Genomic DNA, 18,596 nt, shown 5'->3' on the forward strand with positions numbered 1-18,596 from the left:
AGAGATGTAGGTCTTGTAAAATGGTTGCTAGGGTACTCTGTTTGGTTGCTATGGAGTTGCTTGGCAGCTGCTAATGATGAAACTGCAAAGGCTTCTTGTCAGTATGAATGATATAAACCAACTCCCATCTCTATACGATGTTCTGATGCAGAGATATACGTTTTGCTAAACGGTTGCTAGGGTACTCTGTTTGGTTGCTAGGGAGTGGCTTGTCAGCTGTCAATGATGCAATTCCAAAGGCTTCTTGTCACTATGAATGATATAATCCAACTCCCATGTCTCTGTGACATTCAGAATGGAAGATATGCCTCTTTGGATTTTGGTTGCTAGGGTACTCTGTTTGGTTGCTATGGAGTTACTTGGTAGCTGCCAATGATGAAATTCCAAAGGCTTCTTGTCAGTATGAATGATATAAACCAACTCCCATGCCTCTGTGACATTCAGAATGGAATATATCCCTCTTTGGATTTTGGTTGCTAGGGTACTCTGTTTGGTTGCTAGGGAGTGGCTTGTCAGCTGCCAATCATGAAACTCCAAAGGCTGCTTGTCAGTATGAATTATATAAACCAACTCCCATGCCTCTGCGACATTCAGAATGGAAGATATCCCTCTTTGGATTTTGGTTGCTAGGGTACTCTGTTTGGTTGCTAGGGAGTGGCTTGTCAGCTGCCAATCATGAAACTCCAAAGGCTTCTTGTCACTATGAATGATATAAACCAACTCCCATGCCTCTGTGACATTCAGAATGGAAGATATCCCTCTTTGGATTTTGGTTGCTAAGGTGCTTGACAATGGTTGCTATGGAGGGGCTAGGAAGTGTTGAGGTGATTCATGATTGGCCGTTTGCTGCCCCGAGTCAAATGAGACCACCCTCGTGTTTGTATGACAATTCAGTCTGGAGATATCCCTTTGATCTATTTCAATGGAAGTCTATGGGACTTGTTGCTAAGGTTCTCTAAATGGTTGCTAGGGCGTGGCTTGATAGCTTCACAATGAGCCTGAGAGACTGATTGGTCGTCTGAGTAAAATGAGCCCGCCCCCTTGTCTCTATGACACTGTGATCCAGAGCTACGTTCAATAGAAAATCCCTATGCAATTTACCATAGTAGGAAAAGCATGTGTGTTTCACGGGACGTTCCTTCCCCATAGTAAGTCAATGGGGCAACTTTGGGCAGCTCCTGCCCCCCAGGGGTGCAACTTTTACCCCATTGTGAGGCATGTTCTTACAGAGCCTGTTAGCCTCTTCAAATGTGGCAAATCACACGTTTCTGCGAAATCCTCGCTCCGAGCTACGAGTGCTCAAAGTTCGTCGCAATGTTAAGTCATTGGGACTTTTTGGGCCGCTTTATCGCCCCTGGGGCGAACACCGCCCCCCCGATCGCTTATAAAAGTCATAGCACACCTCTCCTCAATGAGCCGGTCGATTTGACACCTCATTCATGGATCTGTGACAAACGGTGCGGGACGAGTTACGCGCCAAACTTTGTGTGGAATAATAATAAAAAGAAGAATAATAACTAGAATGTACATTTCCTGAAGAAAATGTGAAGTGGTGCTTGCAGTGGCAAAACTCGCCACTCGGTTGCTAAAGTGCGTTTAGCTATTTTTTAGCAAGATTATAACAAAATGATCATCATGCTAGCATTATAAGCATGTGACTAACATAATGCTAGCATGTTGCTAGCATGATGCTAATATGATTAGCATGTTGTTAGCATCATGCTAGCATGTTTTTAGCAAAAGCTAACGTGAATGTAGCTAGCATGATTAGCATGTTGTTAGCATGATGCTAGCATTTTTTAACAAGATGCTAACATGAATAGCATGTTTGCTAGCATGTTTGTAGCAAGAAGCTAGCATGATTAGCATGTAGCTAGTATCATGCTAGCATTATTAGCATGTTGCTAGCATCATGCTAGAATTATTAGCATCATGCTAGCATCATGTTAGCATGATTAGCATGTAGCTAGCATGATGCTAGCTTGTTTTACCACGTTGTTAGCATGGTTTACCATGATTTACCATAGTTTACCATGATTTACCACAATTTACCATAGTTTACCAGATTTACTATAGTATACCATGATTTACCATGTTCAAGTATGATTTACTATGATTCTAGCATAATTTGCCATAGTTTACCATGATTTACCACGATTTACTATAGTTTATCATGATTTACTATAGTATACCATGATTTACCATGTTCAAGTATGATTTACTGATTCTAACATGATTTACCATAGTTTACCATGATTTACCATAGTTTACCATGATTTACCACAATTTACTATAGTTTACCATGATTTACTATAGTATACCATGATTTACCATGTTCAAGTATGATTTACTGATTATAGCATGATTTACCATAGTTTACCATGATTTACCATAGTTTACCACGATTTACCACGATTTACTATAGTATACCATGATTTACCATGTTGAAGTATGATTTACTGATTCTAGCATGATTTACCATAGTTTACCATGATTTACCATAGTTTACCATGATTTACCACGATTTACCATAGTTTACCATGATTTACTATAGTATACCATGATATACCATGTTCAAGTATGATTTACTGATTCTAGCATGATTTATCATAGTTTACCATGATTTACCATAGTTTACCATGATTTACCATAGTTTACCATGATTTACTATAGTATACCATGATTTACCATGTTCAAGTATGATTTACTATGATTCTAGCATGATTTACCATAGTTTACCATGATTTACCACAATTTACCATAGTTTACTATGATTTACTATAGTATACCATGATTTACCATGTTTTAGTATGATTTACTATGATTCTAGGATGATTTACCATAGTTTACCATGATTTAGTCAAAAGAGCCAAGTCCCATGTCTATACTATGTTTTGATGCAGAGATATACGTTTTGTTAAACGGTTGCTAGGGTACTCTTTTTGGTTGTTATGGAGTTGCTTGACAGCTGCCAATAATGAAACTGCAAAGGCTTCTTGACACTTTGAATGATATAAACCAACTCCCATGCCTCTGCGACATTCAGAATGGAAGATAACCCTCTTTGGATTTTGGTTGCTAGGGTACTCTGTTTGGTTGCTAGGGAGTGGCTTGTCAGCTGCCAATCATGAAACTCCAAAGGCTTCTTGTCAGTATGAATGATATAAACCAACTCCCATGCCTCTGTGACATTCAGAATGGAAGATATCCCTCTTTGGATTTTGGTTGCTAAGGTGCTCGACAATGGTTGCTAGGGAGGGGCTTGGAAGTGTTTAGGTGATTCATGATTGGCTGTTTGCTGCCCCGAGTCAAATGAGACCACCCCCATGTTTCTATGACAATTCAGTCTGGAGATATCTCTTTGAACTCTTTCAATGGAAGTCTATGGAACTTGTTGCTAAGGGGCTCTAAATGGTTGCTAGGGCGTGGCTTGATAGCTTCACAATGATCCTGAGAGACTGATTGGTCGTCTGAGTAAAATGAGCCCTCCCCCTTGTCTCTATGACACTGTGATCCAGAGCTACGTTCAATACAAAGTCCCTATGCAATTTACCATAGTAGGAAAAGCATGTGTGTTTCACGGGACGTTCCTTCCCCATAGTAAGTCAAAGGGGCAACTTTGGGCATCTCCTGCCCCCCAGGGGTGCAACTTTTACCCCATTGAGAGGTATGTTCTTACAGAGCCTGTCAGCCTCTTCAAATGTGGCAAATCACACGTTTCTGCGAAATCGTCGCTCAGAGTTATGACTCGTCAAAGTTTGTCGCAATGTTAAGTCTATGGGATTTTTCGGACGCTTTTTCGCCCCTGGGGCGAACACCGCACCCCCGATCGCTTATAAAAGTCATAGCACACCTCTCCTTAATGAGCCGTTCGATTTGACACCTCATTCATGGATCTGTGACAAACGGTGCGGGACGAGTTACGCGCCAAACTTTGTGTGGAATAATAAAAAGAAGAATAATAATAATAAGTATGAGCAATAACAATAGTGATGCCTTGCTTTCAGCAAGCACCACTAATAATAAGTATGAGCAATAACAATAGTGATGCCTTGCTTTCAGCAAGCACCACTAATAATAAGTATGAGCAATAACAATAGTGATGCCTTGCTTTCAGCAAGCACCACTAATAAGTATGAGCAATAACAATAGTGATGCTTTTAAAAAAGCACCACTAATAACTAGAATGTACATTTCCTGAAGAAAATGTGAAGTGGTGCTTGCAGTGGCAAAACTCGCCACTCGGCAGATGCTAACACAATTAACATGTTGTGATACCGTGATATACCACGTTTTAGCATTATTTACCACGATTTACCATGTTTCTAATATGATTTACTACGATTTACCACATTCCAGCATGATTTACTATGATTAACATGTTGTTAGAATGATGCTAGCAGGATTAGCATGTTGTTAGCATGATTAGCATGTTGGTTGGAGGATGCTAGCATGATTGGCATGTTGCTAGCATGCTTTTAACAAGATGCTAGCATGATAAGCATGTTGTTAGCATGCTTTTAACAAGATGCTAGCATGATTAGCATTTTGCTAGCATGTTTTTAGCTAGATGCTAACATGATTAACATGTTGTTAGCATTATGCTAGCTTGATTAGCATGTTGCTAGCATGATGCTAGCTTGATTAGCATGTTGGTTGGAGGATGCTAGCATGATTAGCATGTTGCTAGCATGCTTTTAACAAGATGCTAGCATGATAAGCATGTTGCTAGCATGTTTTTAACAAGATGCTAGCATGATTAGCATTTTGCTAGCATGTTTTTAGCTAGATGCTAACATGATTAGCATGTTGTTAGCATTATGCTAGCATGGTTAGCATGTTGCTAGCATGATGCTAGCTTGATTAACATGTTGCTAGCATGATGCTAGCTTGATTAGCATGTTGCTAGCATGATGCTAGCTTTATTAGCATGTTGTTAGCATGATGCTAGCTTTATTAGCATAAAGCTAGCTTGATTAGCATGTTGTTAGCATTATTCTAGCATGATTAGAATGTTGCTAGCATGATGCTAGCTTGATTAGCATGTTGCTAGCATGATGCTAGCTTGATTAGCATGTTGCTAGCATGATGCTAGCTTGATTAGCATGTTGCCAGCATGTTTTTAGCAAGATGCTGTTGCCAGGTGGTTGCTAGGGTGTTCTGGGTGGTTGATATGGTGTTGCTAGGCAGTTGCTAAGGTGTTCTGGGTGGTTGCTAGGCAGTTGCTAGGGTATGCTTGGTGGTTGCTAGTCAGTTGCTAGGGTATTCTTGGTGGTTGCTAGGGCGTTGCTAGGTGGTTGCTAGGGTGTTCTGGGTGGTTGCTATGGTGTTGCTAGGCAGTTGCTATGGTATTCTGGGTGGATGCTAGGGCATTGCTAGGCAGTTGCTAGGGTGTTCTGGGTGGTTGCTAGGTGTTTTGGGTGGTTGCTAGGCAGTTGCTAGGTGTTCTAGGTGGTTGCTAGGCAGTTTCTAGGGTGTTCTGGGTGCTTGCTAGAGTTTTTTGTGGTTACTAGAGCATTTCTAGACGTTGCTATGGTGTTCAGGGTGGTTGCTAAGGTGTTTTTGTTAGTTGCTATGGTGTTACTAGGTGGTTGGTAGTTGTCAAAGATGGTTACTATGGAGTTTTTAGAGAGTTCTTAAAATCTTTAATAACGAGTGCCTTCTGTACTCTATGGCCGAATAGGCACAAGCATGGAGTGATATCGCAAGGCCACGAGAGTAAAATTGCTTTAAAAAATATAAAAAAAATAAAAAAATGTTTTTTTTTGGTTTAGGGTAGTTGCTAGGGAGCTCTTAGTGGTTGCTAGGGTGCTGAAACTGGTTGCTAGGGTGTGGCTATGAAGATTTTAGGAAATTACTTATTGGCTGCTTGATAATATAAATCCTCTGAGGGAGAGAGAGAGGGAGAGACGCAGGGGTGTCAGGCCCTTTGGAGTGGTGTGTGTGTGAAAACGTCGGTTGGGATTCAAATATTTTTAGAACTCCCAATGTAAAGTCAATGGGACTTTTTTGGCCGCTTTTTCGTCCGCTGTGCGAACATCGTACACCCGATCGCTTAGAAAAGTCATAGCACACCTCTCCTCAATGAGCCGGTCGATTTGACACCTCACTCAGGGGTCTGTGACAAACGGTGCGGGGCGAGTTTCGCGCCAAACTTTTGTCCAGAATAATAAAAAGAAGTAAAAGAATAATAATAAGTATGAGCAATAACAATAGTGATGCTTTTAAAAAAGCACCACTAATAATAAGAAGAATAATAAGTATGAGCAATAACAATAGTGTTGCTTCGCCTTTGGCAAGCACCACTAATAATAAGTATGAGCAATAACAATAGTGATGCCTTGCTTTCAGCAAGCACCACTAATAATAATAAGAAGAATAATAAGTATGAGCAATAACAATAGTGTTGCTTCGCCTTTGGCAAGCACCACTAATAAGTATGAGCAATAACAATAGTGATGCTTTCAAAAAAGCACCACTAATAATAAGTATGAGCAATAACAATAGTGATGCTTTTAAAAAAGCACCACTAATAAGTATGCAAGAGAACACTAATGATGCCTTGCTTTCAGCAAGCACCATTAATAATAATAACTAGATTAAAAAGTTCGTCGAGACAAACTTTAAGTTGGCTTGAGAAAGCCGGACCAGAAAGTTTGAAGAAGTTTAAAATAGTTTGGAGTTTAAATTAGTTTAAAGTTTAAATTAGTTTAAAGTTTAAAGTAGTTTAAAGTTTAAATTAGTTTGAAGTTTAAAGTAGTTTAAAGTTTAAAGTAGTTTAAAGTTTAAAGTAGTTTAAAGTTTAAAGTAGTTTAAAGTTTAAATTAGCTTAAAGTTTAAATTAGTTTAAAGTAGTTTAAAGTTAAAAAGTTTTCTAGTGAGTTGCTAAGGTGTTCTGGGTGGTTGCTAGGCGGTTGCTAGGGTGTTCTGGGTGGTTGCTATTGTGTTGCTAGGCGGTTGCTAAGGTATTTTGGGTGGTTGCTAGGTGGTTGTTAGGGTGTTCTGGGTGGTTGCTATGGTGTTGCTAAGCGGTTGCTAGGGTATTTTGGGTGGTTGCTAGGCGGTTGCTAGGGTGTTCTGAGTGGTTGCTATGGTGTTGCTAGGCAGTTGCTAAGGTATTTTGGGTGGTTGCTAGGGTATTCTTGGTGGTTGCTAGGTGGTTGCTAGGGTGTTCTGGGTGGTTGCTATGGTGTTGCTAGGCGGTTGCTAGGGTATTCTGGGTGGTTGCTAAGCGGTTGCTAGGGTTTTCTGGGTGGTTGCTATGGTGTTGCTAGGCAGTTGCTAAGGTATTCTGGGTGGTTGCTAGGCGGTTTCTAGGGTGTTCTGGGTGGTTGCTATGGTGTTGCTAGGTGGTTGATAAGGTATTTTGGGTGGTTGCTAGGGTGTTGCTAGGCAGTTGCTAGGGTGTTCTGGGTGGTTGCTATGGTGTTGCTAGGCGGTTGATAGGGTGTTCTGGGTGGTTGCTATGGTGTTGCTAGGCGGTTGCTAGGGTATTCTGGGTGGTTGCTAGGGTATTATTGGTGGTTGCTAGGGTGTTCTGGGTGGTTGCTATGGTGATGCTAGGCGGTTGCTAAGGTATTCTGGGTGGTTGCTAGGCGGTTGCTAGGGTGTTCTGGGTGGTTGCTATGGTGTTGCTAGGCGGTTGCTAGGGTATTCTGGGTGGTTGCTAAGCGGTTGCTTGGGTGTTCTGGGTGGTTGCTATGGTGTTGCTAGGCGGTTGCTAAGGTATTATGGGTGGTTGCTAGGCGGTTGCTAGGGTATTCTGGGTGGTTGCTATGCTATTGCTAGGGTGTTCTGGGTGGTTGCTAGGCGGTTGCTAGGGTGTTCTGGGTGGTTGCTATGGTGTTGCTAGGCGGTTGCTAGGGTATTCTGGGTGGTTGCTAGGTGGTTGCTAGGGTGTTCTGGGTGGTTGCTATGATGTTACTAGGTGGTTGGTAGTTGTCACAGATGGTTACTATGGAGTTTGTATAGAGTTCTTAGCATGATCTTGGCATGATTTAGCATTTAACTAATCGCTATTAGCATGTAGCTATTCACTGCTAGCATGTAGCTATTCACTGCTAGCATGTGTAGCATGTTGGAAGTGCTGTTTGCTAGCATGAGTCAAAAGAGCCAAACCTCATCTCTATACGATGTTCTGATACAGAGATATAGGTCTTGCAAAACGGTTGCTAGGGTACTCAAGTTTGGTTGCTATGGAGTTGTTTGGGAGCTGGAAGCTTTAAACGTAAGAAGTTTAAAGTGGTTTGAAGTTTAAAGTAGTTTACGAGTTTTGAGTTTACAAGTTTAAATGAGTTTAGAGAGAGAGAGAGTGTGTGTGTGTGTGTGTGTGCACACACACACTCAGAGTTTATGAGTTTAGAGTTTATAAGTGTATAAATTGATGAGTTTATAAGTGTAAGAGTTTTTCAGTTTAGAGTTTATAAGTTTTAAATGAGTTTAGAGTTTATAAGTTTAAATGAGTTTAGAGTTTATAAGTTTAAATGAGTTTAAGAGTTCAAAGTTTATTAATTTATGAGTTTAAGAGTTCATAAGTCTATGAATTCATGAGTTTATAAGTTAATTAGTTTATAAGTGTATGAGTTTAGAGTTTATTAGTTTAAATGAGTCTCAATGGCTCATATAGTATATAGAACGGCAGTTTGGTTTAGTCTTCAAGGTGTTTAGATCAGTCCGATCAGTCTGAAAAGATATAGCACACCGAGTCAGATCAGTTTGAGTGTCTGAGCCGAATTTGGAGTTTGTAGAGTTAAAGCTCTAGGAGGAGTTAGAGTTGTAAATTTTAGGGTAAGAATAATAATAATAATATGTTTAAATAGGATTTCAGTAAGTTGGCTCTCTCAAGCCAACTTAATAATAAGTTTAAATAGGATTTCAGTAAGTTGGCTTTCCCAAGCCAACTTAATAAGTTTAAATAGGATTTCAGTAAGTTGGCTTTCTCAAGCCAACTTAATAAGTTTAAATAGGATTTCAGTAAGTTGGCTTTCCCAAGCCAACTTAATGAGAACATGGGCCCATACTTCTGAAATTCCCGAAATCTTGTTGTAAACTCCGACTCAAGCCCGCTGATGTATTTGCATATTTCAGCGGTGCTGATGCTGTGCTCCGTGGACAGCTTCCTTTAGTGTCTGAAGTAGCGGAAAGTGGAGGTGGCAATGTCGCTTGAAAAAATTGTCAGCTCTCCAACAAAAGCAGCCCATGTGTCATACATGTCCAAAACTGTTTGCCCTGCACCTTGTAGGCGGAGATTTAGCTCGTTGAGGTGTCCCGTAATGTCCGTGAGAAACATAAGTTTCACAACCCATTCCTCGTCCTGCAGTTCGGGATAGTCTTGGCCTTTTTCTGCCAGGAAGGCCTTTATAGCATCAAAGCAGCTGACAAACCGCTCCAAAACTTTCCCGCAGCTTAGCCACCTGACTGCTGTGTGGAGAGGGATATCTTTATATGCGCAGTTCATTTCCTCGAGCAGAGATGTGAACTGTCGGTGTGTTAGAGCAGTTCGCTTAACCCCCTGAGGTCGGCTATCGCGCCGGCGCGATAGGCTCGTTTTTTTCCGTATGAGTGCAAAAAAATAATAAAATAAAAATAATAATGTTTATCTTTTAGGCTTGTTTTGTACATCAATCGATTCTGTTAAATGTGTATTATTTTTGAGTATACTCACAATAAAAACAAAGTGTTGTGCTTTTTGCCAAATAAAGAAAAATATACGTGATGCGAGTTCTGCCTTCTATCTGCCAGTGTCGTCCATTCTGAAACGCGTCCGAAAATGAACAATAACTCAGCGAATACTCAGTCAAACAGGCATTCAGACACACAGGCATGAAGCTTGAATTCTCTTCTCTTAAATGAAGTAATTTATATAAAAAACAAATATTCTCATGTTGTGAAATCTGTATTAAAAGAGAGCGATTCCAGTCGACCTAATTAGAGCTAATTCAAATGTAATGTGACTCCGCCTACGGAGAGCGCGCACTATTCAAACGCAAATGAATGAGGCAATCCAAGCAAACCTGTGAATGCCCACATATCAGTTTATTCAGATCATTACTTTAACACCGTCTCGCAGCACTGTGAGCAATAACAATAATGAAAAAAGTACCTCAGAAGTGCGGGTATATCGAGGAGCGAGCTGAGGAATACTGTAAGTTTTTTTTTCTTCTCACGTGAATCGGGTTTCTGTTTTTGATGAATGAACGGCAGAGATGCGCGCTGTTTACCACAGCTCGCAAAAAGACAGTTTAAATTTAAATCGCGTGTGTGAATGAATGAGGATGTTTTAGCAAACTGTATTACTATGAGTAAAAATCGACTGAAATATGTTGAAATAAAATGTAGTAAAATGTATAAGTTTAAATGAGTGTGTACGAGTTTTAACACACATAGACACACACACACACTCTCTCACACACACACAAAGCATGCACGCACAGACACACTCACTCTCTCACACACTCACTCTCTCACACACTCTCTCTCTCACACACACACACTCTAACTAACACACACTCACTCACTCACGCACATATACTCAGGGGCGTAGCACCAAATTTTGGGCCCTGGGTACAAACCATCTTGCTGGGCCCCCGTACCAAATACCATAATGATACCAATGGGTGGGGTATTGCATTTTTATAATAAAAACATTTAAAATGTAAACAAAATAAGCCACACTGTGATTAATATATTTTGTTTTATTGTCAAAAGTACAAGTTAATTGATGATTATTTGTCTGTTTAAAATAAATGCAGACTATAGAATCACAGGGTACACTAACCGCCAAACTAGACATTCAGTCTTTGAATTACGTTTTTAAAATAAGTCATTTTCAATCATTAAGATGTGCATTAAACTGAGAACAATACTGTACTTAAATGTAAGAGCGTGCGCGAGCTAATTTAATGCGGTAAAAATAGGCGCTAACGATCTGTGTTTTTGCGGGTGTTAGATTTTGACAATGGAGGGAAATATACAGTGTTTTTATGTAAACTTCTGATTTTTGCAGTGTAAGGTTACGGTTAACACCTTTAAATATTACATAAATGTATTATTATGTATTTTTATTAAACTTATTGAGTGTATAAATCAGCAGCAAAAAGTAATTCTTGAAAAAATCTGCACAGTAATTTTATCAAATCTACACGTTAATAAAAACAAATTGCTATTAGTACTCTTATAAAATTCAATCAGGCAATCATACATTTCTCAATTTTATATTTATATATTAATGTCAAGAATTTAGAAGTGTATTTATATAGCCTACGCTACACTAAACAGAAATAATACACAATTAAATTATGCTTATTTTAAATGTATTGAGCAGGCTAGGTATAAAAAAATATAGGCTTTGAATAATCTTTCAGTGCGCAAAACCATGATAATATGAAACGCTTCAAAACAGAGCGTGTCGCGCATCGCGGGTGCAGAATGATGTGCTCAAAGCGACATGGAGTCACAGCAAGTGTGCATTTAAAAGTTCACGGCGCAAAGCGAAGACGTCGAGCGCACAAATCCTTGTGTATATCTGTCCAACAGTTTATTGATCATTTGTTTCTTCACAGTTTTATATTCCAGTTATTGTGCGTTTGATGCCGATTCATAACGTTAGTCCTTGTGCTGTTTGTGATCTAACAGGCACACGGGTAGCGAGTCGTTTAAAAACAGCAACAAACTCCAACAAAATAAAGCCATTTTATGCAAATCCACAGCCTTTCTCTACAGATCAAGCATTATAATGTTAATATCATATTGGAGAGAGTTTTTCCGTGCATCCTGCTGTAACCGGTAGAGGCGCGCGCGCTGTTTGAATAACGTTAGCTGCGACTGAATGGAGAATGATTGACAGCCGCAGAGGAGGGAAAACGAGTTTCCGTAAACTTTAATGATGTAAATAGACGTCTGTCCCTCACATTAAGCTATGGAATGGCTTCAGATGACTTTGTCACCCAAACTGACGTGAAAAAAGCGCGAGGCGTCGAAAAGCGTGCTGTTTGCATCCCTGTATGTAGGGTGTGATACTATAAAGTATTGGTATATTATTCAAACAGAGTACGAACATAAATGTATGCAATTCAACCTGGAGTAGATATTTATGTTAAAACAATGTCAATGCTCGATGATGCATTTGGAGCTCACCTTTCTTTAAAAAAAACTGAGTGAGCAACTGCTTGCCCTCATTTGCCTTTCTCTCTTTAATCTTTTCTTTTCGTTTTTGAGACACTTATTTTCCTTTCTTAAGGAAAGACATGACTCTTCCCCTGTCTTCCTAGTTCCTATCACGGATCACTCCAGCTCCTGTCTCATCAACTGATTCACCGCGGGTCCGTAGCAGAAGCACCTGACCTGCGGGTCGTACCATTTACATTGATTCGAGAGGGGTGGTGGGGCCCTGCACAGCATGAAATGGACTTTTTTATACCAAACCAGTGCCTAACTACAAGTTTAGTTTTGCACAGGAACTTTTTTATTTGTACATAAATGCTATGCAAATGTTAGTGCATGTATATGTATGTATAGAAAACTGACTTCTAAGGGCCCCCCCCTGCCTCGGGCCCTGGGTACTCGGTACCCTTTATCCCCCCAGTCCGACGCCCCTGCATATACTCACTGACACACACACCCTCACTAACTCTCACACACACACACACACACACCCTCACTAACACACACACACACACACACACACACACCTCACTAACACACTCACACACAGACATGCTCACTGTCTCACATACAGTTTGTGAGTTTTTGAGTTTATAAGTTTAAATGAGTTTAGAGTGAGTGTGTGTGTGTAGTTGGCACACTAACTAACTCACACACACTCTAACACACACACACACTAACTAACTAACTCACACACACACACACACACACACACTCACTCACATATACTCACTCACACACAGACACACACACCCTCAGTAACACACACACACACACCCTCACTAACACTCACACACAGACATGCTCACTGTCTCACACACACACATAGTTTGTGAGTTTTTGAGGTTTGAGTTTATAAGTTTAAATGAGTTTAGAGTTTAAGTTTAAATTTCAGTAAGTTGGCTCTCTCAAGCCAACTTAATAATAAGTTTAAATAGGATTTCAGTAAGTTGGCTCTCTCAAGCCAACTTAATAACCGTGCAGTGCAGCCTTTTAAACTTGCCGCGGCAGTGACAAGCGTCTCTCAAATCTTCTTGTCCAGTCACGTGACGCTGACTCTGAACGAAAACGCGTTGTGGAAACGCGGTGGCCTAGTACTTTTTGTCCCTCTCTGGTATTATAGTTTTTCAAGATGGCGGAATGACATGGAAGCCTCCGTGGACCTACCCGTCCCATGTATATAAAGAGAATAAATTAGTTGTTTACAAGGATAAGTCAGATCATTGGCAGATGTATTTGTACACCATTGAGGACATATTGATGAATAACAATATTGATTTTAGATAATAAAATACTTAAAAAAACTAGACATTGTCCCTTTAATAATTAAAATGTTTTAGTAGTTTTTAACATAACTATATATCAATCTAAAAGTTGGTGTCAAAATTAGGGTCCAAAATATCCAAAATAAAAGTTTGTGTTTACATAATATATGTGTGTGTACTGTGTATAATTATTTTGTATATATAAATACACACACATGCTTGTATATATTTAAGAAAAATGTGTAATTTATATATAAAAAATATATATTTATATATAATATAAACTATATATAAATATATACAGTATATGTATGCAAATATTTCTTAAATATATACAAGCATGTGTGTGTATTTATATATACAAAATAATTATACACAATACACGCACATATATTATGTAAACACAAACTTTTATTTTGGATGCGATTAATCTTTTGACAGCCTTAGTCAAAATATGGCAGTATTGTGTATTTTAATGTTCATTTCATGTTAGATAATTGTGTCATTGATCAAAAATATTTAATAGTTCTCACAAAAGAAACATGGGATTTGTGCCTATAATGTTTACAAAATAATAACTGGAAGATCAGTGTACCTCATTCATGGAAAGTTTCAGGGACGTTTAATTAATTTATAAAAATACATAAATTGGAATATTTTAAAGCAGTTGTCTGTTACATCTGGGATTTTTTTATCTCCATTCACTCCATATTTCTCTCTTTTAATTATTTTGATTATTTCAAAAATTAGAAAATTAATTTTTCTTTGAATTCAGACCTGATAAAAGTGAAGGAGGAGAGTGAAGAACTGAGTGAAGTGAAGGAGGAGAGTGAAGTGAAGGAGGAGAGTGAAGAACTGAGTGAAGTGAAAGAGGAGAGAGAAGAACTGAGTGAAGTGAAGGAGGAGAGTGAAGAACTGAGTGAAGTGAAAGAGGAGAGAGAAGAACTGAGTGAAGTGGAGGAGGAAAATCATGTCAAACCTGGAGAAAAACCTTTGAGTCGCTCAAAGACTAAAAAAACATTTTTAAAGAAAAGAAGGGCCAAGAAATCTTTCACCTGCACTCAGTGTGGGAATAGTTTCACAACCAAACACAGTCTTGAGCGTCACATGAGGATCCACACCGGAGAGAAGCCGTTCACATGTGATCAGTGTGGAAAGAGATTCTCAATCAAAAACTCTCTTAAGATTCACATGACGATCCACACAGAAGAGAAGCCGTTCCCATGCAATCAATGTGGAAAAAGTTTCAGTAAATCTTCACTCCTTAATTTTCACATGAGGACCCACACCGGAGAGAAGCCGTTCACATGTGATCAGTGCGGGAAAACATTTATCTGTGCATCAAACCTGAAGAGACACCTGAGAGTTCATACGAAGGAGAAGCCGCATTCATGTTCTGTGTGTGGAAAAAGTTTTTCACTGCTGCTATATTTACATATTCATCAGAAAATTCACACTGGTGTGAGAGAGTACGTGTGCTTTGAGTGTGAGAAGACTTTTACTAGAGCTGAACATTTGAAACTGCACCAGAGAATTCACACTGGAGAAAAACCTTACAAGTGTTCACACTGTGACAAGAGATTCAGTCAGTCAGCAGATCTGAAAACACATGAGAGAATTCACACTGGAGAAAAACCTTACAAGTGTTCACACTGTAACAAGAGATTCAGTCAGTCATCAAATCTGAAAACACATGAGAGGATCCACAGCAGAGAGAAGCCACACACGTGTGATCAGTGTGGAAAGAGTTTCTCTATTAAAACTCACCTGAAGCGACACATGAAGATCCATGCAGTGGAGAAACCACATCACCGCAGTCTGAGATCACAGTAAGTAGTTCATCTTTAGGCCATCCTTAAAAATATTTTGGTTTGCCGTAACAGCCAAAAAGAAAAAAGAAAAAAAGGTTGGTAGGTCGGTCTGTATTTTTTTATCGAGATTTAATGTAAAAAAAAAAAAAGTAAAATTTTGGGTCATGGTGATTACGTTGGTATGAATTGAAACAAATTTGCATGTCGGGACTTAACTGACAGTTTTCCAGAACTTCGTGCCAAGTTATATATATATTAGGGTTGTGCCGCATCCATCGTGATGGCTGACCGACATCACGATGGTGAGCCACCATCGTGATGCCACGCTCCCACCCTGTGAGACCAGCCCAGTCTCACGGCAGTTCGTATTCATGTGTACACCAGTGGTTGGGAAGAAGAAGCCGCACCTGGCTCTTAGGCAAAAATCATGTGGCTCGCAAGGTCTCCCACCCTTTACCAACGAACGATAAAAAAATTAAGACGTGCGTGTTCAGTGCTGTTCGTGAGTGTCACGAGTCACCACAGCAATCAACTAACCGCTTACCAGTCCCTCCAGGATTTCGCGATTTTTTTTTGTGTGATTTTTGCGATCAAAATGACTGATTTTGTGGTGGTAATTTCCAGAAATTTGCGAAAAAATTTGCGATTTTTATATTTTATAATTAGGACATCACATTTACCATAATAGTATTATGTCAGATGCACAATAGTCATACACACAAATCACAAACAAAAGAATTCTAATCAAATTCTCATCAAATGAAAAACTTTTGAAACAGCCTATATTAAATATTAGAGCAGGTGTAGTAATCAGGCATGTGATTGGCGAAGGACAAAAAAGCAGGAAAATATACTGAAATTCAATCAGGCAATCATACATTTCACAATTTTATATTTATATATGAATGTCAAGAATTCAGAAGTGTGTATATTTATATAGCCTACACTACACAGAAATAACATACAATTAAATTATGATTATTTTAAATGTATTGTGTATGCTAGGTATACAAAAATACAGGCTTTTAATAATCTTTCAGTGCGCAAAACCATGAAAATATGAAACGCTTCAAAACAGAGCGCGTATGCGCATCGTGGGTGCAGAATGTTGTGCTCAAAGCGACAGTTTATTGATCATTTGTTTCTTCACAGTTTTAAATCCCAGTTATTGTGCGTTGATGTCGATTCATAGTCCTTGTGAATGTGATGTGTGATCTAACAGGCACACGGTAGCAAGTCGTTTAAAAACAGCAACAAACTCCAACAAAATAAAGTCATTTTATGCAAATACACAGCCCTTTCTCTACAGATCAGGCATTATAATGTGAATAACATATTGGAGAGAGAGTTTTACCGTGCATGTATGCTGCTGTAACCGGAAGAGGCGCGCGCGCTGTTTGAATAGGCTACTGAATGGAGAATGACAGCCGCAGGAGGAGGGAAAACGAGTTTTCGTGAACTTTAATGATGTAAATAGACTTCTGTCCCTCACATTAAGCTATGAAATAGGCTTCAGATGAATTTGTCTCCCAAACTGACGTGAAAAAAGTGTGAGGCGCCGAAAAGCGCGCTGTTTGCATCCGTGTACTTGGAAAGGAAGGAAAAATGCATCTCTTTGCCATGGTGACGTGCCGCCCGGTGGCCCTGTTGCGCCGGGACGGCGATTGTGGTTTAAATGAAACTAGAGATATCAAATGGGTGATTATAATTTAATGTGTTGTGAGGTCTTTTTCATTTTTGTGATTATTTTGCGGTTAAATTAGGAATTATGCAGGATCGCAAAAAAATGCGACAATTTGTTGATTTTGCGTTGTATTCAGCGATCGCGGAATCGCGAAAAACTGGAGGGACTGGCTTACGTTTCTGTGGTAACCTAACAGTTACAGCTCCTGCACTGGGATTCAAGCAGCTGCTGCTTGTTTAAGGTGATGGCGAAAATCATTTTAGAACAGCAGCGAAAATGTAAAAGTAGGCTATATAAACTTTAATATATCCTTTTATTGAAATGGGTGCTTTACTGTTCAGAGACATTTCGAAACATTTCACCCGCTGGCCGCTGGTAACTTTACTTTCACTTTTGCCGCAGAGACCCTTTATGTCCTATAAATGTGTCATATTGTTGATAATCCGCGCAGATTTCAGCTGACGATTCTGTTTAAAGTTATTAATAATAAAACATGAATGAATGAGAAAGAAAAGAGCAGGATGTGCTTTATATTGAAAAGAAATATTAAAAGCGCGATAAGTCGTGAAAGAGACCTGAATTGTACTGACAGGATGCTGTGCGCGCGCTCCGAGCGCAACACGGACAAACATATAGTCTTTGTCTTCGGTTGCGAGCCTAAACGGCCAAATAAACATATAAATATTTCAAAATGCCAAGCCGAGTATTCCCGTGGCGTAAACACAGTAGAAGTAGCTACTGTAAACATCGTCAACTGTAAACAACATTTCACTGTAAACATCGTCAACTGCCAATTTAGGGGACATCGCCCAACCCTAATATATATATATATATATATATATATATATATATATATATATATATATATATATATATATATATATATAAAATAACAATTAGAAAACCTGTATAAACTGAACACCAAAGAATAATATTATAGCGGTGGTGACGTGTTCATGTAACATGAAGGCTAAGGGTGCGCTGCCAATAACGTGCCTAAAAGCTGTCAGAACTGGGAAAAGTTGCCTAATGATTATTAGTATGTCAAATATATCAAGGAGACATTTCAATTGTTTATAAATAAACAAGTATTTTCTGTGTCAAAGATTAAGTTGACGATGCTGACTCGCGATCTTTGCAGTAGTGAACACGCCAGAGAGAAATGCACATTTCATTACATAAGCAGAGAACAGTCTGTTTCTTTTTTCTAAGTCTTTCGTTTTGAATTTTGTTTAAAAGTGTACATTTCATGCTTTCTCTCTCTCTCTCTCTCTCTCTCTCTCTCTCTCTCTCTCTCTCTCTCTCTCTCTCTCTCTCTATATATATATATATATAAATATATATATATATATATATATATATATATATATTAGTGTTGCATGGTAGCCTGGCTGCGCCCTCCTACGCACTTCAGCTCAATTTCATTTTCCTTCAGTACTACGTCTGGGACTGCTGTATATTCTTAGGTTTCCAGAAATCAATTTTTTGTAGGACCAATCAGCGAACAGAGGGAGTGGCTGAGAACGATGACGTTGATGCGATCACACACATGACTAGCGTCGGCCAATAGTGAGCCTACGTGTGAGGCACAACACAGACGCGCTGCTCTATCAAACTACGTGAAAAGACTCGAGGCACAGAGAGAAGAAAAATGAATAGTGGAATAAAGTCGTT

At 39.2% G+C, this 18,596-nt stretch overlaps 1 protein-coding gene across 6 annotated transcripts in view; it reads left to right on the top strand.

Moving 5' to 3' along the window:
* LOC311076416 (uncharacterized protein) overlaps nt 1–18,596 on the top strand; it is an 88,519-nt gene that overhangs the window by 40,027 nt on the left and 29,896 nt on the right. For 2 of the 6 annotated variants that reach the window (XM_084104634.1, XM_084104637.1), the window contains exon 3: nt 14,203–15,256. The exons of the other annotated variants lie outside the window; for them this stretch is intronic. In XM_084104634.1, coding sequence (XP_083960760.1) covers nt 14,203–15,256 — 1,054 coding nt within the window. The remainder of the gene's footprint in view (nt 1–14,202; nt 15,257–18,596) is intronic. 6 annotated transcript variants of the gene reach the window in all.

Source organism: Abramis brama (genome assembly GCF_963993115.1).
Source record: "Abramis brama genome assembly, chromosome: 1".
Taxonomy (NCBI): Eukaryota; Metazoa; Chordata; class Actinopteri; order Cypriniformes; family Leuciscidae; genus Abramis; species Abramis brama.